At 38.8% G+C, this 26,785-nt stretch overlaps 2 protein-coding genes across 4 annotated transcripts in view; both read right to left on the minus strand.

The window, feature by feature from the left end:
- Positions 1 to 13,639, minus strand: part of AQR (aquarius intron-binding spliceosomal factor) — a 96,750-nt gene extending 83,111 nt beyond the window's left edge. For 2 of the 3 annotated variants that reach the window (XM_036296579.1, XM_036296568.1), the window contains exons 1-4: positions 13,381 to 13,638; positions 8,248 to 8,304; positions 4,965 to 5,005; positions 541 to 576 (exon numbers count right to left, since the gene is read on the minus strand). In XM_036296579.1, coding sequence (XP_036152472.1) covers positions 541 to 576; positions 4,965 to 5,005; positions 8,248 to 8,304; positions 13,381 to 13,455 — 209 coding nt within the window. In that variant the 5' untranslated portion in view covers positions 13,456 to 13,638. Of the gene's footprint in view, positions 1 to 540; positions 577 to 4,964; positions 5,006 to 8,247; positions 8,305 to 13,380 lie in introns of all 3 variants that reach the window. The other variant, XM_036296574.1, reaches the window with a different exon arrangement.
- Positions 13,640 to 15,860: 2,221 nt separating this feature from the next.
- On the minus strand, positions 15,861 to 25,861 carry ZNF770 (zinc finger protein 770). The gene is made up of 2 exons (XM_036296594.1): positions 25,723 to 25,861; positions 15,861 to 20,344 (listed from the first exon to the last, which is right to left on the minus strand). Exon 2 carries the CDS (start codon positions 20,286 to 20,288, stop codon positions 18,195 to 18,197), a length of 2,094 nt encoding a protein of 697 aa, XP_036152487.1. The 5' UTR covers positions 20,289 to 20,344; positions 25,723 to 25,861; the 3' UTR covers positions 15,861 to 18,194.
- Between the last annotated feature and the right edge of the window lie 924 nt (positions 25,862 to 26,785).

Genomic DNA, 26,785 nt, shown 5'->3' on the forward strand with positions numbered 1-26,785 from the left:
CCTATCTAGTACAAGACAAGTATTCAATAAATGGTAAATATTACTATCATAAACAACAACTCTGGCTTTTATTCCAGCCTACAGGCCATACCTGGTTGAAATATAACCTAGTTTACCTTCATGATCTAAAAACTGTACATTCTCTTTAGTGTGAAATATTTATAAGTGGCTAGGTCAGAACAAGGCTGCCTTGGTAATAGCAACTTAGCTTGGAAGGGGAAAAAAATGGCTACAGAATGAACTCCAATTTACTTAGGCTGATGACTAGTTGAACCGAGTAAGAGTTCAGAAATTGCTCAGCACACACTATCTTAATTATTGAGAAACAATTCAAAACACTAGTTATAATGACAATGTAGCATCATCTTTCAAAACAAAGGATTTCATATACATATTCCAAAATAAGCAAATCACAATACAAATCTTCAAAAATTTAAGAATTATTTTCTTAACCACTCACAGAAATGTATAAAAAATTTATCTAAATGTTAAATCATACTGTCATATTTAACTTCATCAAAGTAAAGACTTTTAACTCACCTAAATTCCAAGAGCATTATCTTTCTGATGGCAAACCTAAAATTATAAAAATAAATAATAAAAATATTTAAATAGAAAATATAAACACCATGTACCACAAGAAATATAAACATTTTCAGGTAATACATAAAGGAGGATTTTCACATTTCTGATTTATCAGTGTAGATGTATTTTGGAATCTTGTTTTGATTGACTCACATATCACAATAATCATAATTAGATATGCATTGATAAAAGCTAATTTAGCTTTTAGATTTTTTGGTTTGTGTTTTGTTTCAGAGTAGTTTATTTTTAAAAACTGCCAAAGAACAGTAACAAGTTCCCATGTAAGAAACACAATCAACACCATGACATACCAGGATATAACAGAGATTCACAGCAAAATAATTCTAATCAAAACACAAATGTTCTTTAATATTCATAATATTGGATTGAAATTGCTAAATGCTTGCATGTTCCAATTTCTTAAAAATGACCAACAGTCGTTCATTTAATATTCAAATAGAAACAAGAGACACATGCATATATCACCATGTCTGGGAACCAGACTTTTCACATGCTTTGTAGTCTTAACATTAAGCCTAAAATATTACAAAACTGTGGAGGGAATATCAGATATCTCTCTTTATTATTTTTTTAATACAAGTATTTCATTTTATATGAATAAACCATGCTGTAATTCAGGGTATTTCTCCAAAGGTAGGTCCAATGATCCACTAATTTAGTTTTATCATTTTGTATATTAGAAACAAAGTAACCAGACCAGGACTCTGCCACTGGAAAATAGCCTCTGGCTTTAAAAATTAAATGAATTATCTATATATATAAAACCCTAACATGCAAATAGGCTGAACGATGGAACAACCAAACAACCAGTCACTATGACATGCACTGACCACCAGGGGGTGCGCACAGAACATGGCAGGCGACAACAGCAGGCAGCAGAGCTCAGAACATGGTGGGCAGGCCGCAGCGGGATGGTGGAGCAGGTGAGCGGGGGCCCCAGACCAAGGTGAGGCGCCAGTCACTGTCATCGGGTCAAGCCTGTGGTGGTTACTAAAAATTCTTTGCTCCCGCACACCGCGGTCCAGTCTGGTGCTCACACCTGCTGCCAGCACTAGCCCCGCTTGCACCCGCTGCAGGCGCCAGCACTGCTGTGAGCAGCAGCTGCCGGCCTTCATTGCCCCTCAGAGCTTCTCCACCTCCCCCTGCTCCTCAGGGGCAATCGGGGCTGGCAGCTGCTGCTTGCACCCGCTGCTGGCGACAGCCCAACTCGCATCCACAGCTGGCGCCAGAGCCACCACTCGCACCTGCTGCTGGCAGAGAGGGGACGGCTGTGGCGGGAGGGGACGGGCGGGTCGTAGAGGATGTGCTAAGACCCGCCCTGTGCCCACCGTAGCCTCGTGGCCCACAGCCCTTTCATGGTGCATGAATTCATACATGGGGCCCCTAGTGAATATATAATATCCTAAGAGACCATTACCCTGTCAAAATCTTATTCCACCAATTTCCGATCTCTTAAATAGTTTCTCTAAGTAAGCAATGTCATAGAACTTTAGTGAGAGAGAGAAGAGGGTTTTTACTGTGTAAAAGCACCAAGACAGAACACTGCCAACGTACTGGCTGCCAGAGCCAGTCAGTCCACTGAGAGATACAGCCACTTATGTGACACCCTCTAGATCTCCAGCTGCAGACATTTCCCTTTAATTGCAGATTGGACAACAGAACTCACAAAGTGCCACTTTGTACATAACTGCAGCCTCCTGTGGGATCGGGCCTAAACCGGCAGTCAGCCATCCCCCCAAGAGGGCCCAGATTGGAGAGGGTGCAGGCCAAGCTGAGGGCCACCTCCCACCCCCACTGCCCCTGTGCACGAATTTCGTGCACCGGACCTCTAGTAAGATATATTTTCTATCTTACAAAATGGGTCTAGGACTAGACATCATGTCAGAAGCCATTTAAAGAATGAAAAGCTAAAAGTAACAATAATAAATATAAGTAATTTAAAGGATTTGGGGATGGTTATGTTTTTTTGTTACCAACATTTACTGAAAGCATGTTTTCTGCCTGAGTCTGTTCCAAGAGTTTAACATGAATTTCATTAAATCTTCCTAAAGTTGAGTAATTTATGTACAATAAATTGGGTCTATTAACTCTATTGTTAACTGGCTCATTAAATTTGATTAGGAAAAGAGATGTGTGCAAAGGGAACTTCTGTTGCTGCTGTAATTGTCCCTGCTTCCTTTCTTGGGCTATGGTTGTGTGAAAACATGAGGTCTGGAGCTGCGGAGCCCCCTTGCAACCACACAGGGAAAGCCAACAAATATATTGTTGAAAGGCCGAGAAGGACCCTGACATGCCAGACTTCTGGTCTACCTACTTCCAGATATATTATTAAGTAGATGATTGTTAAGTAAAAAACAATAATTGTGTGCAAAAGAAGCCAGGTACAAAAGATTACATACTGTGTGATTCTATTTACTTGTAGTTCAAAAACAAGCAAAACTGAACTATAGTGTTCATTTTGCATATTTATGTATTAAAATGGTAAAGGAAAGGGGCATGCAAGGGCTTCTGGAATGCTGACAATTTTTCTTTCATTTTTACCGTGGTGGTGATTATGAATTATAATAATTCAGAAAGTTATACATTTCTTTTATGCTCTTTCCTATTATATTTCATAGTAAAGGGATTTAAACATTTTAAATAAAAATAAATGTAAACACTGTCAAAGTAAATTGTTCTACAACTTCCTTTTTTTTCAGTATAAAAACCATTTGGATGAACTCCTAACAGGATTAATAATCATAGCAAAGTGTGCTGGTTCAGCATCCTAAAGGGCAGTGAACCCTGTCCTATTTAAGAACAGAGTTTGGCCAAAACCGGTTTGGCTCGGTGGATAGAGCGTTGGCTTGTAGACTGAAGGGTCCTGGGTTCGATTCCGGTCAGGGGCATGTACCTGGGTTGCGGGCACATCCCCAGTGGGAGATGTGCAGGAGGCAGCTGATCGATGTTTCTCTCTCATCAATGTTTCTGACTCTCTATCTCTCTCCCTTCCTCTCTGTAAAAAATCAATAAAATATATTTAAAAAAAAAAAAAAAGAACAGAGTTTGAATAGAGTCAGAGACAAGAATTTAAAACCTGGCTTTGCCTGTAACTACTAGGAAACGACTTGGGCTGGTTACTTGAGCTCTTGGTACCTCCTTTTCCTCACTCATAAAATGAGAATAATGTGACTATCATAGGGTTATTGTCAGGATAAACAAGCTACTACTGTATATGCGAGATGCTCAGAATAGAATCTGGCAGATAGTAAGCACGCAAGAAGTAACAATTATTTTTAATACTGTAAAATCACACAAAAATATGTTAAGACAAGCCTGCCAAATTTGATAATGGATAGCAAATTTGATAATGGAGTTGTAAGCACAAGTTTCCACACTAATCCAAGCCATCATTATCTTGAACCCAACTACTATAATATTCCCCTAACCAATTTCCTGCCTCTTATCCCCTCCAAATTCACCTTTAAAAATATTACCATTGTGCTTACAACTCTTCACTGGCTTCCCCTTACTCCTCAAAAATTCTTTAGCATGGTCTCTGGTCCTGCCTATGTCTGCAGGCTCACCAAACAATTGAAACGAAATAACTAGTCTCTTATTTTTGCATTACCATGATTCTGCCTTTACAGTATTTAGCAAAATTTACTTCATAAAACTCAACACATGAAAAATAACAAATCTGAGATTTTATAAGGTTTGTGACATTCACAACATAGATGCTTCTATTTCAAATTTAGTCAACTATCTTTTTAAAATACACACTGGGAATTTACAGGTGCAGATATGGAAATATACCCAAGATACATTGTTTTTGGTGTTGGTTCTTTTTGGCATGATGCTGAATGGTATATAGAATATAAATTTTTTCTTGTTTAAAAAAAATCTGGAGTGGAAGTAGACTGGAACATATATACTGACAAATAAATAAACTGAAGGTTAAGGGATAGGAACAAACATTTATTTATATTTACCCCCTTCTGTATATTGCTCAAAAAATTTTATTATATATATAAAATACATATTTTATTATTTTATATTTAACTATTATGTACGTTTTACTTTTAAAATTTTTTAAATAAATGTTTAAAAGATTAATCAGAAAATAAGGAAGTTAGTACTAGTTGAATTGAAATAAATAATTTTCATATTTACTCTCCCTCACATTCCTTCAAATACAAAATAAACCCTTATGACTCTTAAGCAGCTAGATTAAAGTTTTCTAGCCACCATTTCCCTGATGATCAAATCAAAAAAAGAAAAGAAAATTCTAATTATGATCACATTCAGTTAAGAAGTTAGGGTAAGATCCAAGTTAGTCCCATCTAATCCCTATATATGAAAATTAAACTCATTCCTACCTTGATTTGACAATCTCTTTTTCATATATATCTTCAATGACCTGTTATTAAAAATATAAAAAATGTTTACTACATCAAACAACATTTTTTCAGACCCTAAATAGTGTTCAATTACTGAGAATTACACAAAATATTTTGATTTAGAAAAGCCATAAAATATTATTGCCATTGAAATAATACTTAAGAAATTTTTCATAATCCCATCACTTTCTTTAAAATGTAATAACAGAAAGCAAAATAGTAGGAAAACATAAATAATAAAAAGAGCCCTAAAAAGAATCATTACAATTACGTGTTCAAACTTAAGTGTCCTTTGATGGGTGATTGGATTAAAAATGTGATTCGGCCCATGTTTCTCAGTGGTTAGAGTGTTGGCTCCACACTGAAGTATCAAGGGTCTGATTCCCAGTCAAGGGCAGGTACTAGGGTCGCAAGTTTGATTCTGGCCCAGTTGGGGCACGTGTAGGAGGCAACCAATTGATGTGTCTTTCTCACATCAATGTTTCTCTCTCTCTCTCTCTTTCTACCCCCCCCCCCCTTCCACTCTCTCTAAAAAATCAATGAAAAAATATCCCCAGGTGAGGATTAACAAAAACAAAAAACAAAACAAAAAAATGTGGTATGGCCCTGGCTGGATGGCTCAATTGGTTGGAGCATTGTTCCATATACCAAAAAGGTTGTGGGTTCGATTCCTGGTCAGGACACATATCAAAGTTGCAAGTTCAATCCCCAGTTGGGCGTGTATGGAAGGAAACAGATCGATGTTTCCCTCTCACATTGATGGTTCTCTCTCTCGCCCTTCCTAAAATCAATAGAAACATATCCTGGGTAAGGATTAAAAAAAAAAAAAAGTGATACATACATATATATGTAAATACTACTTTTTGATAAGAAAGATGAAATACTTCCATTTATGACAACATAGATGGATTTCGAGAATATCATGGTAAGCCAAATAAGTCAGTCAGAAAAAGACAAAAACCATATGATTTCACTCATATGTGGGATATAAAACAGAAAGTAACAAATGAACAAAGAATACAAACAAACAAAAACCTCATAGACACAGACAACACAGTATGGTGGTTAACACAGGATAGGAGGTGGTAGTAAAAGGTAAAGGGGGTCAAATATATGGTGACAGAAGAAGATATGACTTTGGGTGATGGACACACAATGCAATATATACATCATATATTACAGAAATATACACTTGAAAGTTATATAACCTTATTATTAACAAATGTCACCCCAATATATTTAATTTAAAAACAATTTATTTGTATTATTTCTAGGGAAAATAAAAGTTTATAAGATCAGGATCTTTTTTAAAACTTAATTTTAAAGTGCATAAATATTAACGGACTCAGTCTAATGTAAACTGTGCTTTCAAAAGTCAGAAAGAAAGAAAATTAAAAATGTAAAGATATAATGGAAGCAAATGGTATTTGTTACACAGTTTTCCAAATACATAATGATAAAGCCTCAGAATTTCTATTTTCTTAGGTTAGGATAGGCAGAATGGTGTAATACTTAAGAATTTAGGCTCTGGAGATGGAAGCCTGGTTCAAACCACTCATCTCCACTGCTGATGGCTAGGACACAAAAAAGATATAATACAAAGTACCCCATGGGGTTGCTGTAAATAAGACAACACATGCAAGGAATTTAGTACAAATCCTGGCACATGGTGAGCCTTTAATAGTTATCAGTAGAAGTAATAGTAGCACTAGTGATAACTGGGGAAAAAAAAATTCCTACTGGAATTTCTTGGCTGGTTTGGCTCAGTGGATAGAGCATCGGCCTGCGGACTTAAGGGTTGTCCCAGGTTTGATTCCAGTCAGGGGCACATACCCAGGTTGCGGGCTTGATCCTCAGTAGGGGGCATGAGGGGGGCAGCCAATCAGCGATTCTCTCTCATCACTGATGTTTCTATCTCTCTCTCCCTCTCCCTTCCTCTCTGAAATCAATAAAAAGATTTTTTAAAATTTTTTTTACTTCCTACTGTAAAATTATGAAGTGCTTTAACATGGTATAATATATTACTATTTTATGGTAACTGTAATGTCTTTTAACTGCTCAAAGTATATTTGTTAAATAAATGTGGGTGGTGGAGGGAGACAAAGAGGCAAGCAAGTCTTACTCAATTTATATGAGATTTTCTGTTATTGCTTTTCTTTTTATCAAAATTCAAATCATATAATAAAGTGAAGGGCATAATCTTTCTTAAATACCAACCCATAATAACGTTCTTCTAAACAGGCATATGTAAGTTCATCTGGAATTATTACTTGTGTTAACTAAAACAATCTGGATATAAATTTAATTTCTAAAAGAAAAACCCAACAACCTAAATATAATTAGGTTAAACTCAATCTAGTAGTGTCATCAAGATGTTTTTGTTATTAATAAAAAATGTTCCTAGGAACCCCTATACCCAACATATAGAAACACAAACACGTATACAAACAGCATATAATAAGAGAAAGCAACCTTCTTGATAATTAAGAATAACTAATATATGCCATATATATTAATATCTTCCTAATGAATAAAATGGGGTTGATGACAAATCAAAATATATTTAAAATATTTAAGCTTAAATAATGTCAGAAATTTTGGGTTAAATTGGACTAAGGGTATCTGAAACAACACAATTCAACTTATAATGGCAAAGCCTAAAACCAAGTCTTCATTACATGTTAAATGGCATGTAAAAGGTCAGCCCTATTTCATTTAAAGACCTCTCTTTAAGAACCTATTTCAACAAGAGCTAATTCTACATTTAGGAATTTTTTCCTTTCATTTATTCTAAATTGCATCAACTGCATCATAAGTCCAGTCCTTTCCTTATTGACTATTACTGGTCTTTAGTCATCTATCTTCTACATTAAACTCCCACTTCCTCCACCATTATTAACGATCTTTATCTCAGTTCACCAACCTAAAAATAAAAAACAATAGATTCTATTCTAAATAAACTGGCAAAAAGTTGAAGGAAAATTTCTGCATTTTTACAAAGATTTTCATTTCATTGTCATTTATAATAATGATAAATTTAAAACAATCTCTGCATCTTAAACAGGAAAATCCACATACATTTTTTTAAAGCTTAAAGAAAATTCAACAAAATGATAGTACTGGTTATCTCTGAGTAGTAATTTTTATTTTCTTTATGTGTGCCTTCCATATTTTCCAAATTTTCTAATATGAATATTAGTTTGATAATTAGAAAACTATAGTTTTAACTTTTAAAAGTATGTTGCAAACTCAAAATGCTTACCTTTATATCAAAAGGTGATTTTTTCTTGATATGGGGAGCCCAGTATTTACATGCCAGCTGCAAAAGTAAACAGTAAGTCAGACTGATACATAGACTGATACTGAGATCTCTCACTGACAAGGTGTTTCTTAACAGGGCACTACTGACACTGCGGGGCAGAGTAATTCTACATTCTAAGGGTCTATATGGGCTTGCAGGCCTGTTCACAGCCTGTGCCACAAACCACTAAATGCCATTAATGCCCTGCACTGCAACCTACCACTGTGATTTAAAAAAACATAACATACTTTTTAACCACCCACAGGGTAAACAACAGAGCAAAGTGAACAACCTCAGACAAGCATCTTCAGCACAGAGATAAGGAAAGCCAGGTCTAGAAAGATACGTGAGCTGCCCAATAGTACAATGAGTTAACAGTTGACCAGTACTGAAAACCAGAATCAAAATCTTTGGGAATATTAATTTACAAAATAAACCTTTAAATTATTAGTACAAACTCATCCCATACACACCTAAACAAAAACTTTAAAAAATTGTAGTCTATCAGTGGGTTATTATAGAGAATAAGAGGTAGGTTAAAAAACAACAAAAAAGAGTTGGTAGGTTATATTTCAGCATATGAGGTTTTACCTAGAAATTGTGAATTTTACACATATATCTACAATGTATCCAGTTACTTAGATGAATTGTATAATAAGAAAAAACATGGTCTTACTGAGATACTGTTTTTTTTTTTTTTTAAAAAAAAAAGAACCTAAACTACAATCTCTTGAAAAATAGAAAACGTTGGCAATGACAAAGACTCAGTATATTTCTAAAACGGTTCTATGCTGGAGGCACTCAAATTATAGCTGATGAATGGATGAATGACGTAAAATCTGAAATGTTACCTCTTCTATGAAGCCTTCTTCAACCCTACCTGATGGTGACCATAGTCTTGTCTTTCTGTATTATTATTTGCTTGCTTATCTATCTTTCCTGCCCACTTAACTGGAACACTTAAGAGATGGGACCTATGTCTTCTTTGCTACTATGGCTAAGTTTCTATCACAGCTGACACACTTAAAGAGCCTCCCAAGCAACGAGAACATTGAGCCTGAGAAAGTCTCAAAAACATTACCGTCATACCCCACTCATACGACACTTACCCAAATTATCAATCACCTTCCAACCCAAGAGAAAACACTTTAGCCCCGATTATTCTGTGTTCTCACTTCCTCATTCTGCTCCCTATCGGCATCACAAAACTCAGCCATCTTTTCCTAACATCATACCATTAAAAGAACTGAATCTTGCCGGAAGCCGGTCCATTCTTGCTGCTTGACACAGTCACTGCAGGAAAGAAACATCTGCACAGCATATGTTTCAAGGGACCTGGCGTATATGGCATATTGTTCTTAATATGTTTGCTCCCCTTCTTAGAGCTATGTTTTAACCAAGGTTACCTCTCGAGAAAGGTTGTTTCCCCAGGTGGGGATTTTCCCCTGGAGTTAGGGATTAACAGGACTAAGGAAGGGAATAAATTAGTAAAACCCCTTAACTAAGTGCCAGGCGGGTAGTTAATCACCTTAACTACTAACGCTTAAGCTACATAATCTTTACTTAGGATAATCTCCTTCAGTTACTTCCTTATAGCTTAACAGAACAGTAGAGTAGTGATCTTGGAATGGAGATAACAAACGCCCTAACCTTTGGAATAGAATAGATAGGATTAAAATCAAATTGTATAAATACAGATGTAACAGGATAATAGAGAACCTGGCTAGGCTGCTGATCAACTGAACGCTGCCTCCATGCTGCCTCCCTGTCATTCCTTCTTCGCTGACTCCGTCCACACCTTTGGGAACCCCTGGACCTGCTGGGGCTGGACCCCAACAGAATCTACCCTGGCCTGTGTGGTTCAATGGTTGAGCTTCGACCTATGAACCAGGAGATCATGGTTCAGTTCCTAGTCAGGGCACATGCCAGGGTTGTGAGCTCAAACCCCAGTAGGGGCATACAGAAGGCAGCTTATCAATGATTCTCATCATTGATGCTTCCTTGTCACTCTCACTCACCCTTCCTCTGAAATCAATAAAAAAAATTTTTTTTTAAAAAAAAGAGAACTGAACCTGATCTGTTTTCTTGGATTTGGGGACTCCCAAATAAATATGTAAATCCTATCATCTGATCCAAACTGTTTACTGTACATCTCTACTTCATTAAAGATCTAGGAAACATTTATTAAGCATCTATCATGTCTTTTTTTTTTTTTTGGAGTTTCTCCTTTTCCTGGGGGTCTAACCTGTGACCTCTCAGACATCTCTACCTCCAGGAACATACTGCCCTTCCCCACACTCTCTAGTCTCATGTAAAATAGGAATTCTTCCAATTCTCCACTTAGTACAGCTATGACAGCACAGATTGTTAAAACTAAATCTTGAAAGATATAAAATAAGTAAAAACATAGTGGCATAAAAAAGTAAGGTCAAAGTTTAGATATCTAATCTTAAAACTAAATTTTAACCTCTACACCTCATTCATTCAATAATAATTTAAAAGCACCCTCTCTGGTCAGGTTTTGGGGGCTAGGGGGGAGGAAGTGGAGGAGCAGGACCACCTAACGTCCTCTCTACCGAGAACACCTATTTCCCCACCTTCCTATTAATGTTTTAGACTCCAACTTCAATGGCACTTTCTCAATGAGAAAATTCTTTCCTTGGACAAGTGTAATCATTTTAAATTTTATTCTCAAAGCACCTCCCTCACATCACTCTTCTGGCATTTATCACACTGAATTATGATGACTTCTTTAAGTCTCTTAGTCTCCATCCATAGACTGTGAACTCCCTGAAGACAAGGATCACATTTGATTCATCTTTGCAGCCTAAGAGCCCAAAACAGTTATCTGCCAAATAGTAAGCATTAATGTTTGCTATCATGGCCCAAGACTGCTGAGAATGATTATTCCTCTCATCACATCTTAATGCGCCAGTATGTTTATTCATTAATTCATTCCCTCATTCTTTCAGCAAATACATACCCATCACATAATGTGTCCTAATGCAACGCTAGGTGCTGGCAGTGCAAGGGGAGTAAAGCAGACATAGTCCCTAGCCTCAGTTCTCACAATCTACAGCAGGATACGGTACATAGTATATGTTTACAAACAACATTCTGTAGGACATCTCAGTCAATCCTACAGTTTTAAGTACCATCTTGAATTAATAACTTCAAAATTAATATTCAAACCCAGAACTGGCCAACATGTTCTTGATTCCCACATTCAACAGCCTTCCTTGTCAACACTTTCAATGGAATGTCTACAGGCATCTCATACTTACCATGGCCAAAACAGAAATCTTGACATTTCCCACTAAACCATCTCTTTTCCCAGCCTTCCCCATCACAGTAAATGTCCAAATCGTTCGCACAATTGTTCAAATTAGGTTCAGTATGTCTCTTCTTCCATCCCTCCACAAACCTACTGCCTCTAGTTTCAGAGTATATCAGTCTACTTCAATCTTTAATAGTAGAGGTGATCATCATTAACTGGACCAAACGGTAACCCTATTACTACTTTTGCTCTCCTACCCCCATTCCATTAATATGGCAATTAAAATCTGTATTTAGAATAAAATCCAAACTTCGTACCTCAGCCTCCAAAACTGTATATGATCTGGTCCCTACACATTCTCTGTCCTTATCTCATACCATTCTCCCTCTTCTTATGTTTACGATCGTGGCTTTCTTTACCTTCACACAGTAAGACCATTTGACTTGCTATTTCTTGGACTGCTCTTCCCAAGACTAGCTCTTTTCTTTTTCGCACTCAGGTCTTAGCTCAAACATCACCTCAGAGAGGACTTTCCTGCCTTTCATACCTCACCGCAGTCCCTGTCACAACATCTTGTTTCATTTTCCTGATAGCACTCATCACTGTCTGAAACTATACTGTTCATTTGTCCGGCTCCTGCCCCTAAAATATAAGCTCCATGAGAGAAGGAAACTAAGAAACGACTTTTACAAAAAATGCAGGTATATGAAAAATGGAAGACCTAATCTAGTCTCAATTGTCAGTAAATGCCTCTCCAAAGTAATCAAGATGAACTATACTGAATTGGCCATATAAAGGGAGGGAGGTGGAAGGAAGAGGATTCCAAGCAGAGGGAACAATGACCAAAGGCCAGGAGGCTAAAACTGCAAGGCACATTCAAATAAGTGCAGCTCAGTATGACCACAGCAGAGAGAGACAGGGAGAGGAAAACGAATATAAGCACAGGCCAGGTTACACAACACTCTGAACATTTCGGTTCTTTTCCTAAAGACACAACTCTTTAAAGATCTGAAGACGGTAAGTAATATGGCCAGGTCTGCACTTGTGTAAAATCACCCCCACGGCAGTAGGAGGAACGGGCGGAGGAGAGCAAGAGGAAAGACAAGGCAGGTTAGGATGCCCGGGTACAGGCAGCAATCACTGGCAACCTGGGTTCGGGTAGAGACATGTGGCGAAGCAGACAGGTTTAAGAGCTTATTTCGAATGTAGCCATGCGGGGTTAAGGGAAAGGGAGGACTCAAAGCGACTCCAAGGCTTCTGCCCTGGCCAACCCGCTGAGACGGGGGCCAGGGAGCAGGCGGGGCGGTAACCTCTGCACCGCACCATTCGCACTCCGATCCGACACACAGCGCAACGCATGAGGATTAGGAACGTCTCCGAGGGCTCCAGGCTTGTGCTTCCCTATTCAAAGCCAACCGCGGTGCACAAGGCAACACAGCCAACAGGCTCCAATCAACGCGCGCAGGCGCAGGGCGCTCCGACACAGACGCGCCCATTCGGCACGGGTTCTCGTCGCTCCATTCAAAAGCCAGGTTACTCAACGCCCGAGAAACCGCCCAGCCCCTTCCCAACCACCAGCTCAGCATCACCTAAGACCCTCCCTGCCGGTCTCAGGGAGACCAGGGTGTTCCCTCTCCCGCGGACCCATCGCTCCTACGACAGACTCTACGACTACGAAGCTCGCACGGTAACTTTCTGTTCATGCCCGCCTTCCCTAGAAGGAGACTCCGCCGGGCGGGAAGGCCTCCTGCCCCATGGCAACCCCAGCACCCAGCGCGTCCTCCTCCCTCACACACGCCGTGCTCGCCCCATCGCACCTGGGTCACGAACTCGGCGTTGATCTGGGACACCGTAGGGGCCACGATTTTCTTGGGCTGAGCTGGAGCCGCCATGGCAGCACTCGCCCTCCGCTCCAGTGGGGAAGAAAGGCCCGCTCCCAACAACGGTGAGCCCGATGCACTTCCCCAGGGAGCGGCTGCGGCTGCACGCAGGGCAAGCACCTCCGGCCCGGAAATCCTCAGCCTTCACCGTCCCGCGGGGAACGCGTCCAGCAGCCCCAACATTCCCCCGGAAGCGGTACGGAAGTGAGCCGGAAGTCTCTGCAAGCGTTGGGTGTGACTAGAGAGGCAAGGCTTCGACCTCCTCCGCACGCGCCCCCTAGCGGCAAGCTCAGAGAAAACACCAGCAGGCCGGATTTTGAGGTCTCAGCGAGCAGCGCGCCAAGTAAAGATGTGTTTGGCGAGGGTTTCTCTAGGTATGATTGCGGGGCGTGGGACGACTTAATGTTTCTTTCAGCTATAAAAAAGCAGTAGTGGAAAAACAGACCGAGAATGAAGGTCTTGGTTTTAACTGTTTTTAACAGACTCATGGATATCTAAGTTGACTACATACTTAGAGTAAAATCTGATCCGTTTTCAGTCATACATCCGTGAAAGCATCATCGAAATGATAATATACATCTGTTGCCCCTAAGTTTTCTCGTGCCCTTTTGTAATCCATGCCGATTGCCACTCGAACCCACCCATTCTCAGGCAATCACTGATCTGCTTTCTGTCACTCTAGTTGTATAGATTGGTGGTTACTTTTCATAGATTTTACACAAATGAAATAATATAGCATGCACCTTTTGTCTTTTTTCCACTCAGCATAATGATTTTGAGCTTCATCCATGTCGATGCACCTATTAGTTTATTCCTTTTTATTGCTGAGTAGTATTCTATTAAACGGGTTTATGACAGTTTGTTAACCTACTCGTCTGTGGATGAACATTTGGATTGTTTCCAGTTCTTGACTGTTATAAAGCTGCTATGAACATTTGTGTATATACATCTTACTATAAACATACATTTCCATTTCTCTTAATACCTAAGAATGAACAGGAAGGAAATTTTGAAAGTACATGCTGAATTGGCTTTGACCTCATCTTATTAGAAAGCAAACTCATTCCAAGAGTGAATGAAAGGCTCTAAGTGAAGTTATAGATTTAAGGAGAATGTTAAGTTTGCAACAATGGCTCCGTTCATTTCTTCCTTTGTACACTCAGTATATATTTGAGGATATCAAGGTGTCTTAAACTGTTGTGTATAAAACACAAAAAGATGCATTCCCTTTCTTTCCAGAAGCATGTAGTTTAGTCCAGTGGTTTTCAAAGTGTAGTCTCAATACCGCAGCAACAGCTAACCTGTATAACCGACACTGAATCAGAAACTCTGAGGATGCGGTCAGCAATCTGTTTTTAATAAGCCCTCCAATTCCAGTGCATACTAAAGTTTGAAAACCACTGTTCAACAGTGACAATAGAATTATGAACAAAAGGCAGTGGGAGCACAGTGGATGAAATGCTGGGTAAAATCAGAAAGGCTTCCTATCACATGATCTCACTTATTTGTGGAATCTAATGAACAAAATGAATTGACCAACAAAATAAGACCCAAAGCAGGGAGGCATGGAAAAGACGGAGGAGTATTTAAGCTTAAACTTCAAGAATGTATAGAAATTTGCTAATGCAAATGCAAAGTATTACACGTTCCATATCCATTTAATAATACCATCGTACCACTTTTAAGTTTTATTTTCTTCTCTTAGTACTAGTAGAATTCTTGCAGTTAGACCTGAAATTCTAAGCCCTTTTCACAATAGGAGAAATCTCAAGATAGGAATTAAATGTTACCTTTCCCTAAAGCTCTGAAAAGCAAATACTGTGCATCATAAAACAGTCCTTGCAAATGTTATTTCTAACAAAGGATTCTTGCAAGATAACCAGACTTCAAAGACTTGCTAAAATGTCTGTAATTCTAATTGGTTATCTCACATAAACATGTACATTGAAATCCGTTTTCTACAAGTCAGTTTTGAACACTTGAGTTTTTTCTCATAATCATGGCAGAAAAATGAATAAAACCTGGCTCAACTAAATTTCTTCTTTGAAGAGCATGTCTGTATCTAATTTAAATTAATACTAAGTTAATAAGATAGAGGCAGGAAAAATAACAAGGACACTATGCATTGGAGGAACTAATTCTGTATTTCTTTAGTACAAATCTGGAGAGGAAGGCCAAAGAGGAGGCTAAATGGGTAGGAGGGTAGATCATGTGACATGAAATGGAGTTAGCACATCCTTTTGTACGTGATAAGAAGCTATCAATGAATTGTAACATGAACAAAAAGTAAATGCTTAAATACCCATGTTAGTAAGTTCAGTATAGAAGGTGGATCAGAGTGGGCCTAGGAAAGTATGTGGTAATTAGTACCTTGATCCAGCATTATGTAATTTTTCCCTTTAAAAAAAAGTCCAAACTGTGTAATTTGAAACTTTATTTTTAAAATATTCTGAAATTTGAATTTTTCAAGACTCTTAACCACCACCTACTTTTCTTCAACACATACACATTTTGTCCTAAAATTGTGGAACCTATTGCAGTACAAAACAAGAAACAATAATTCCACTAACTAAGCCAATCAGATTGCTTCTGTAAATAATCATGCTACAGCCTGGAATCATCCAAAGGAAAAATTCTTCTAATTCTCTTCAAAGATATTTATAAAGTTTATTTTTCAGAAAACCAAAGTAATTGATTCAATAACACTAACCACTCTGGCATGCAGCAACTCATCATTTAATATCGAATGTTTAATCTTTTCATGGATGTATACAGTTTATTTTCACTCCTATATAGTTTCCACAAGAAGCTTGCAGTGATAGTAAAGGTAAATAAGTACTTTGTTACAGGTACTTCAAATAGCACTACAGTACATCTTTGACAAAATTTTTTACAATATTTCAACTTTCAATATGAAACAGTTTAAAAAGGCATAGGCCAAAAAAAATATACTATCACTTAGGCACACAAAGTCTAATAATCATACAACACTCTTAAGGACTCTCCCTGTTTGGGCTGGGAAAAAAGTATATGAGACATTTACTTCAAATAAAATTATATTAGCAGCTTAGGAAAATCCAAAAATACACGATTTCAGACATATTAAGGGGAAAAAACATTTCGAACCTTTCTTTATTCTTAGAAAGTATGAACTAGTTATTACTTGCTTTAATGTTACAGATGTGTTCTTGAAGTTTTGCCTAAAGCAACTTCGATAAACCATCATGCTTGCACTGGAAGAGCGTACCTTAAGGAAACCTAAGAGAACTTGTTCTTTAAAACATGACTCTCCTGCACATTTGCACATCATTGGGGATTTTATCTGTACTGTTTTGTGTCTTTAAATTAAGCCCGAGTTTCTCAAAATTCACTTGTAAAACATGTAAACAGTCCAACCCCTCCCTTTCACACACAGACAATTCACAGAGTAAATTCAAAACTTACAATTGCTCATTTATTTGTTCTCAATAGAGGGCTTGTCACTGTATTTAAGTGTGCTAGAATAAATACCCACCTGTTCTTTTCACCTTAGAAAGATAATGGTTATTATTTTTTTTTATTGCTAGGAAATGCTATTCTTAAAGATTTTATTAAAAATGATAAATATGAGGGGCAATTTGTGATTACAAATCTTTTATAGTTTAAGATGAAATATTTCCCAAATCATGACAGTACTGTTTAGAAGAATGATACCCTCAATTCTATAAGCATTTTATTCTTATACAAGAATAATTACCTTAATAATTAAAATAACAATTTACTAAGGATCAAAATAACATTATTTTGCATTAGAATCTTATGAATAAAAACCATAACTAAACCAAATCATTGATTTTTGATCAAACAGAATAGATTTAAATCATAGGATCACTCAACGAGGTATTAAAAGAAAGTTTTACTGAAATGTAAAAATTAACTACTGCTGTCATTCATGAATAAGCAAATAGACAAATTACATTTATTCCTCTGAAAAGATAACATTGCATACATGTTAGCAAATGATTGTGGCACTTGGATAATATCCCTGATAAACAAACATGTTAATGTATGGAGGTGCATCCTAATCTCTCTACTACTTTTAAATTATTTTGGGAAAGGCAACAGCAGATTGGGCAAAAAGTGATTATAACCACCTATGAAAAAGGAGGTGAAGCTACCACAGAATCCTAAGACTAAATGGCTTGGAAAAAAACCAGTGAAAATAATGCTATTTTCTCATCCATTTTCGCTTTTATTGCCTTTTTATTTTTTAAACTTACAACAACAAAAACTTTGCAATGGAATTTGAGCCACAGGTGAACAAAATTGTGCTCTCATGTGAAATGTAAAATAAATGAAGTATCATGGAGCTATTTGCTGCAGCCCAAAACCAATTTTTGCCTCCGTTTTTGACTATTTCTAAAAGGAGATGGCATGTCTCAAGGAATAATTCCTTTAAAAAGCAAATGGGGCTGAATTGTTTGTACTGCATCATAGATTTACAACACTTCCAATAAAGCCAAAGATGTATTACAATAAGACAGATGCTTACTTTATGCCATCAAATCATGTTCTTCCCTCTAAAAATATGGCTGTTCCTAAAGCATTGTTTTAATTTTCTATGTATCTTACCTTACTGTGCCTGTAAAATCATTCAACCTTATGCAGGCCTTCTGATGAAAATATATTTTAAATTATACAGGCTTAGAGAACAAGATCACCAAAGAGACCATAAGTTAGTGGCTCTGTCAGTTATATAACCAAATTTAAGACTAGTTTTTCTGTGGTTGTTCCTTAAAATGAGTAAGTTGATGTCTCTTCCAGTGAGGGGCCTGTCTGAATGTTTTGCCACAAACTGAGCATTCGAATGGCTTCTGTCCTGCATGAATTAGATAGTGTCTCTCCAGTTTAGATGGAGATCTAAAACTTTTAGAACAAACACTGCATTGGTAAAGAAGGCCATCATTCCTCTCAGGATGTCCTGAATAACTACAATGACTATGATGGCTCTGCTCTGATTCCAGAAGGGAATTAGAGAGATAGGGCTGCCTGCTCCTATAGGGGGCATCAAGAATGAAATCCTCTGATTCTGACTTAACTTTTATTTCTGATATTTGATCTGACTCCAAAACCTCACATTTTTGAAAACTAGGAGTCTGGCATTGTTGGGAAGCATTATAGTTACCATTATCACCCGGAAGAGTGAAAAGTTTGCTCAAATTGTCAAATTCTACTTGGCAAAGAGATCGTCTGTAAGGAATCTTTTCAATATGAGTTAATTTATGTCTTTTTAAGTGAGCTGACTGTCTAAAAGATTTCCCACAAACATTACAACCAAAAGGCCTCTGTCCAGTATGAATTAAATAGTGTCTTTGTAGTTTGGATACAGAAGGAAATACTTTCTCACATTTGTCACAAGGACACATCTTATGTCCAGTATGCATGTTTTCGCTTGGAACTGAAAAAGCACATTGAAGCACTTTACAGTTATCAAAAAATTCCTCACCTGATGAACCACTGATAGGTATGTCCTTATTATTCATTGAATTTTCCATAATTAACATGTTTTCTGTTGTAAGGATACCTTTCAAGTTTTTCCCCATATTTTGGCTCTGGTAGTGCTTTTGCCAAGAAGATGGCAACATCAATGTTTTCTTTCTTTTATTGCCAACTGTCTTATATGTTCCATGTTTGCCAAGAGAACCCATAAATGTTCTCTGGGTTTGTTCGGGGCTCTGCTCACCAGAAATAAGATCACATTTTTTCAAGAAACTGTTTTTAAATGATTTTTTGTCAGATCTAAAACTATCTAATTTCTTACTCCCAACATGTTTAAGCTTGGCCAAGATCTTTTTAACAATAGTTTTATAGTTGAGGCTTCTTTTGAAACTGCCTGGAATTTTGCCACTTCTGGCAGGAAAACATTTGTGTCCATTGAGAATCTTCTCTGATTCAAAACATTCTTCACACTCTGGACACTGAAAAGGAACAATATAAATAGAATGGACATCAAGTTGATTATTCTCCTCGGATTCACCTATATCACCATTTTCAAAACCATCCTGCTTTGGATTTAATTTATTAGGTAGGGGGCATGACTCTGGATTCTTCTTTTTTAATGAAAGAGTCTGAAAAGTCTTATTCCTGGTATGGATTTGTTTATGCTTCAGAAGTTTGCTTTGAATCTTAAATCCTTTTTGACAGAAACAACATTGAAAAGGTCTTTCTTCTGAATGTGTGAGTTGGTGGATCTTTAAATGAGTCGACTGTCGGAAAGATTTACTGCACAGGACACATTTAAAAGGCCTCTGACCAGTATGAATAAGTGCATGCCTATCGAGTTTTGACTGTGACGGGAACATCTTGCCGCAGATTGTACATGCGTGAATATTCTTTCTCTTCTTTGCAGGACTGTAGGTAGGATCAGACTTAGTAGAGGGGTGTAAGGCCCATCGCTCCTCTGAGGTAAAAGTAGGATACATTCCATACACTGGCTTTTCTTGCTTGGCCTCCAACAATCTTCTAACCTGTTTAACATCATTCTGGTAGGTTTCATTGTGAAGGTGTTGGTGCTTCACGAACGTCTTCAGATTTTTAAAGTGGCGTTGACAAATACTACATTTGAAAGGCAGATTATGAGTTAGTTGATGTCTCTCCAGGTGAACTAGTTGCCTAAAAGTTTTATGACACACATCACATTCAAATGGCTTCTGACCAGTATGAATGAGATAATGCCTAGCTAATTTTGATGGTGTTTCAAAGTGCTTGAAGCAAATATTGCAAATATATGGCCTGTTTCTAGGTAGCTTATTGGCTACTACACACTGTTCAATCTTTAGCATTTTTAAATTGTTTTCAGCCATCATATTCTTCAGTGATACATTCTGATGAGCTCCATAGTATTCTTACTCTCCACAGATGTCTAAAAATAAAAAATAAAAATGTATTAATTTAAAAATTATTTATTCATATGAAAAAAATAATTATAAATTGTCCTTTGGCTAAAGATATTAAGGATAAGGGGGAGATCTGGACTTTTCTTGTATTTAAAATAACCATTTTGGATGAATACTTTAGAATCATAAAACTAATTTCACACATATAGAGAAGTGATGAGTCTTTAAAAGAAATATTTAAATAACAATATAATTTCAAGCTATATTTCTAATTAAGATGATACACTGCCTGCTGGCGTGGCTCAATGGCTGAACATTCACCTATGAACCAGAAGATCATGGTTTGATTCCTGATTAGGGCATATGCCTGGTTGCAGGCTCGATCCCCAGTGTGGGGCATGCAGGAAGCAGCCGATCCATGATTCTCTCTCATCACAGATGTTTCTATCTCTCTCTCCTTCTCCCTTCCTCTCTCAAATCAATAAAAATATATTTTTTAAAAGATGATACATTAAGATGAGACTAAACTGATTTGTCAATATTTAGTTGCTTTACCACTTTAAAAAATTTAAGTGTAAGAATGAAAATATAATACTAAAAATAAGATGTATTTTCATTCAATTACAGCATACTATGGACATGATTTGAGAATGGAATATTTCATTTGTCAAAGTTAGATTTCATCATTAACACTATTTACTCTCAATTACTTCTTCTTTGGACCAAAAAAAGACAACATGTCAACTGGGAGAAAATGTCCCAGAAAACCTGGGTTCTAGTCTTGGATTTGCCACCGTATGATCTTAGTGCCAGGAAGAAGGAAATACAGATTCCTTATCTCTAAATCAGAAAAATGCCTCCTGATGCATCTGAACATGTTGAAAAACTGAAGCGATATAAATGTTAAGGTATCATTTAGCTCCAAACTGATCAAATTTTAAAACTTTATTCTTATCTACTTAATATCATTTCTAGGGTTTCTAAGATATAAAAAAACTAATTAAATTTACAGTTCTTTTTATTTATCCTTTCCACTTCATTATAGAATCTCCAAAAGACAAGTTCAGAGGCAAGGAAGTCCACAAACTGGTTACATATATACCTGTCTATGGCTAAAAGTAATTGAAAGTTGATTGTGATTCACTTTTTAGGCAATATAATAAAAGGATCATTTTGTTTTCAGAGTTAATATAAAGATACAACTTTTCTTCTAATATACTTCTGTAGGACACATAGAAAAGGCACTTTCACAACCATCTTACACTCTATCTTCCCTTCTTTAATGAGAAAAGCCAATTTTCTTCTCATCCTTCTTCTACTGCTGCATTCTCTTTAAATAAGGGAGCCAGAGATTTACAAAACAAAAAAAATTGTTCTAGCTCTCTCATTCTAATGTTGTATCTTCTAGTTGAGATCAGAGAGATAACAGGTTTACCAGAAACTCAGGGTTCTTTTGTCAGTTGATTTATCCAAATCCAACATATATGCTATTTGCTATTTACTGTCCTCTCCTAGAAGACACCTTAAAGACACCTTAACCACAAAACCACAAACACACACAAGGTGGTTCTCTTCAGCAATCCGAATCAGAAGGAAAAAAAAAATCATAATTCATTTGTTGAGCAAATATCTTCTAACAGTTGCTTTATCAGTGTTTTTCAAACTGCATGTCAGTATACATTAATGGACTATAAAATCAGTTCAGTGGATCATGATCAGCATTTTTGTTTCATAAAACAGAATAGAAAATATCAGATTGTATCACATGGTGGTTTTCAACTGGTGTGCCACAGCAGCCTGGTGTGCTGCAAAAATTTAAAAAACATGCAATATCTGACTAGTCAGAACTGACCTCTTTTCCCTTAGATTGTCAAATTAAAAAATGGCAGCAGCCAACACAACAATAATCATCCAGTGTGAATGAATCAAAATTATACCTATTTGTTTTGTAAGATTGACAAAAAATATATTTTTTGGTGTGCCGCAGAATTTTAGTAATTAGTTTATGTGTACCATGAGATGAAAAAGGTTGAAAATCGCTGGCATAACATATAGCAAGGATAAATACTGTTTTGTGAAACTTCTGTAGGAAGAGGTAAAAAAGTTTGTGAAAGCTGTTTCTGGCATACTTCTTCACACAACACTAGACAGAGGAACCCACAGCAAATCAATTACTTTATTCAAAGTGACTAAGTTATCTATTAAGTAAGATGAAGGCCTATAGCAGTGATGGCGAACCTATGACACGCGTGTCAGAGGTGACCCACGAACTCATTTTTTTGGTTGATTTTTCTTTGTTAAATGGCATTTAAATATATAAAATAAATACCAAAAATAGAAGTCTTTGTTTTACTATGGTTGCAAATATCAAAAAATTTCTATATGTGACACGGCACCAGAGTTAAGTTAGGGTTTTTCAAAATGCTGACACGCTGAGCTCAAAAGGTTCGCCATCACTGGTCTATAGCATGAGACAGGATTACTAGTATAAGGAAGACAACAGTGTCTGGTTTGCCAATATAATCCCAAAATAGTTATCAAAAATCTAATTAGAGGCCAAAGAAAATATCCCACAGAGATTTATGCAAAATAAAATAAACTGATTGCAAGCCACTTATCCTAATATATAAAACCCTGAGTCCGTCACATCCACAACGACCAGAGGCTCAACCTAACACCCAGGCTGCGCGTGCAGCAGGCTCTGGTGGGTGGGAACTTGTGGCAGTGGAGACGGGGACGGGGGAGGTGGGGCCGGCACTCACACTCACTCACAACTGCACACAGGCACAGACACACACAGCGCCCACCAGCTCACAGCCTTTTCTCCCTTTCTTTCCCTCCCTCCCAGCTCACTCTCGGAGCCTCTCTCAGAATGAGGAAACAAAACAGACTGGGCCTGAAGAGGCCTGAATGGAAGGGAGGGTGGGCAGAGGGTGTAGCAGCCCCCACTGGCCCCTTCCCCTCCCAGCCAGCAAAGAGGAAGAGGGAGGCAGGGAGGCCTGGAGGACTGCTGAGAAAAACAAAGAGAGACAGAGACTGGGCAAGATCAGGCTGGCAGGGGAGAGCAGTTGGGGGCAACCAGGCTGGCAGGGGAGGGCAGTTAGGGGCAATCAGGCAGACAGGCAGAGAGGTTAGGGGCGATCAGGCAGGCAGGCAGGTGAGCGGTTAGGAGCCATCGGTCCCAGATTTCTAGAGGGATGTCCGACTGCTACCAGGCAGTCGGACATCCCCCAAGGGGTCTCTGATTGGAAAGGGTGGAGGCTGGGCTGAGGGAACAGCCCCCCCCCCCCCCGCACGAATTTTGTGCACCGTGCCACTAGTATTAATTTATAAAATACCCGGATATCCATGTAAGTAACAATCAACTGCTGGTGCTATTAATATGCATTTTCATGATGGAATTAGAGAAATTACAGGTGAACAACCTCCAAATCCCTAATTGCTAACACAATAGCAGTTATGAGGATTAAAAGTCAGTCACAAATCTAGTGAACTACCAAGAACTTGGCAATATATTCAATTCCTGTCGATCAATCAGGTGTTAACATAGTCAACCAAGACAAATGAGCCAAACTGATCAAGCCTTTGTTCCCTTACTGCGACAGTGCAGGAGAGAAGCTAAAAGAAGTACTACTGGCTCCCCAGTGGTCTACTAAATGGTACGACACTAGGTGAGAGTCAGGTAGATACAGTGCACACAATCATCTTACTATAGAGGCCCAAACAAAAGGCTTCGTCTCTTTATGGACCTGTGGGCCAGACTAGGGAGGAAGGAAGGAGTTGAAAGGTCCTGAGTCAAAATGCAGAGAAGTGCATCAGTCAAGGCCATTCCCTCCCAGTAAGGTCATGGTGGAGACACCTGGGAAGTGCCTCAGCCAAGGTCCTCAGAGTGGAGTTATCTGAGCCACGATAGAATGCAGTGTCCTATGAGCATGGCTAGCTAGCAGCAGGAAAGGAGCGAGTCCCTACATGCAACTCCCTCCATGCACTGACCATGCACATGTGTCTGTTTCATAAAACAGAGTAGAAAATATATTTTTCCACCTCCCACTGCCTGGCCATCCAAGCAAAGCCTTGCAATTGTATATCCTTGGATCTGAAAGATCACACAAAGGATTTTGGCCTGGAGCCTCAATTCCTGTTGTATATTTCTCCTTCTCTTTGTATCTATGAAATATCCTTAAAAGAAAAAAAAAATCCTACACTAGACCCACACACAAACTGCCATCTCTGATTATAAAAGGAATTGAGTACCTACAGCTCCTGTGCCAAAAAGAGACTATGGTTTATCATCTACCACTAGGCTAAGACTGGATATATTGTCACTGATCTCCACATCACATGGGAAACCACTTAGGAGGAGCCCTATATTGTTAGCACCATGGGTGGCGAGCAGTGATCTCATCTCCTATTTATAAGTGACAGCTCAGGGATCCCCGACGCTCCAAGTGCTGTCCACCCCGTACTTACACGGCGTGCATATTAATTCCATAGAGGTCCAAATCCTACTTCAACTGATTCTCTATGCTCTCAATTAATTCTTTTGGTCAAAAACAAACAAACCAACAACAACAAAAAAAACAACAACCCCCAAACTATGTAGTTTTTCCTATGTTAAACTGAAAATAAAAAATAAGCTAGCAAACCTCAATCGTTCGATCTGAAAACTATCCTGACCACAGCATGATACACTCCGTTATAAGGCTGTAAACACTGATCTCAAAAACGCCAAAGTTGCTTCAAGGCCAAAAACCTGTTGGTTTTCTAAGTCTTCACTCACGCCCTTAAAACGAAGTGAGTCTTTCACAAAAGTCAATGAAAAAAGAAACGAAACACCTGAGAAACTCAGACAACTTTCACTTGGGGCATAACTGACCACAGCCTTTCCCTCTTCCTACTCTCCCCCCAACACACACACACAACACACACACACACACACACACACACACACACACACACACACACACACGGCCACTCTCCTTGGCCTTGAATCGCGGGGGAACTGCACTGGACGGGGGACCCAGACATCCGGCCCTCGCCCTAATCGCCCACAACCAACAAGTACCTAGGGGTTCCGCCCAGCACGGAGATTGCAAAATCCCACACCAGGAAAGGAAGGGCAAGCAAGGGTGAGCACTGCTCCGGCCGCAGCCAGGGAAAATATGCCTTATGTGGCATGACCCGTCCCAGCGCAGGAGAAGCATTCTCCCTGGGCCTTGCTCTCGGCGATTCCCACTCCCGCGGAGACACGGTCGGGGCGCGGGGAACAGGCAAGGAGAAGGAGCTAAGGTCGCGGCGCCCCCGTTCTGGGTCCCTGAGAACTTTGGGGGAATGGAGGCAGGCCCGACCCTCCCTGGGGCTCGCTCCACCTCACTCCCGGGCTCCGGACGCCCTCCTCACGCACCTGCAGCTGCCACGGAGCCGGCGGCCACACATGCCCGGAGCCGCGAAGGCCGCTACCGCACGTTCACGGCACTGAGCGCAGGTCCTCAATGCCGGCGCGGCGGCGGGCAGAGCGCGCAGGCGCGCACCGGGGAGCGCCCAGGGACGTGGTCCGGCTGGAAACAGGCTCCCCGGAACCCTAGGGCCGCCGTCGCCTCGGCCGGCCCGCCAGTCTCATTGGGGAGAGGGTGCTCAGAGAGAGGTGCGCCCCCAACTCCAGCGCCTCTCACCTGTCTTCTTTGGAGAGATAGACAGACCATGAGAGACTATTACCTGAGGTTGGGGACTAATGGAGGGTACATTACCTGCAAAATAAATAGGCCTTTGCACCTGAATATGGAGTTGGAACACCAATGGGACATGAATAAGCTATTTTCCAAGGCCACACCTTACCTCATAACCTTCCCCACTTACCTTAACAGCTATCTCAGGAAGCTTCTGGAAAAAGGGGGAGAAATTATCATGAATAAGAGTCATCAGTTATTAGGTGAGATTTGAACATGGACTTAGTAAAGGGTATAGTATGGATAAATAGAATATGTGGAGGCAGGATTGAACACTATAGATGGCAGTGGTTCTCAACCTGTGGGTCGAGAACAATGACAATACATCCTGCATATCAAATATTTACATTATGAGTCATAACAGTAGCAAAATTACAGTTATGAAGTAGCAACAAAAATAAGTTTATGGTTGGGGGTCACCACAACATGAAGAACTGTATTAAAGGGTCACGGCATTAAGAAGGTTGAGAACCACTGCATAGGAGAGATGGTAGTAGTGGAAAGGAAAAGTAAATGAATGTCATGGCATACATTTGGGTTAGTATCTTATCTCTGCAACTTCCTAGTGCGTGTCCTTGTAAGTTATTAGCCCTTTCTGAACCTCTGTTTTGCCATCTTTAAAATGAGGAAAGTAATCAATCATCCATTTATTTAATGATATATCATGTATCAAACACAAGGGATTCACTTCTAGGTATATAAAGATGGAACAGTGAGGCTCTAGACTTCAATGCAGTTTTC

The sequence above is a fragment of the Myotis myotis genome, unplaced genomic scaffold (assembly GCF_014108235.1).
Source record: "Myotis myotis isolate mMyoMyo1 unplaced genomic scaffold, mMyoMyo1.p scaffold_m19_p_1, whole genome shotgun sequence".
NCBI lineage: Eukaryota > Metazoa > Chordata > Mammalia > Chiroptera > Vespertilionidae > Myotis > Myotis myotis.

What these genes read in the sequence shown, in the direction of transcription:
- ZNF770 (XM_036296594.1), bottom strand. Translation starts at nt 20,288, where the DNA reads ATGATGGCTGAAAACAATTTAAAAATGCTAAAGATTGAACAGTGTGTA.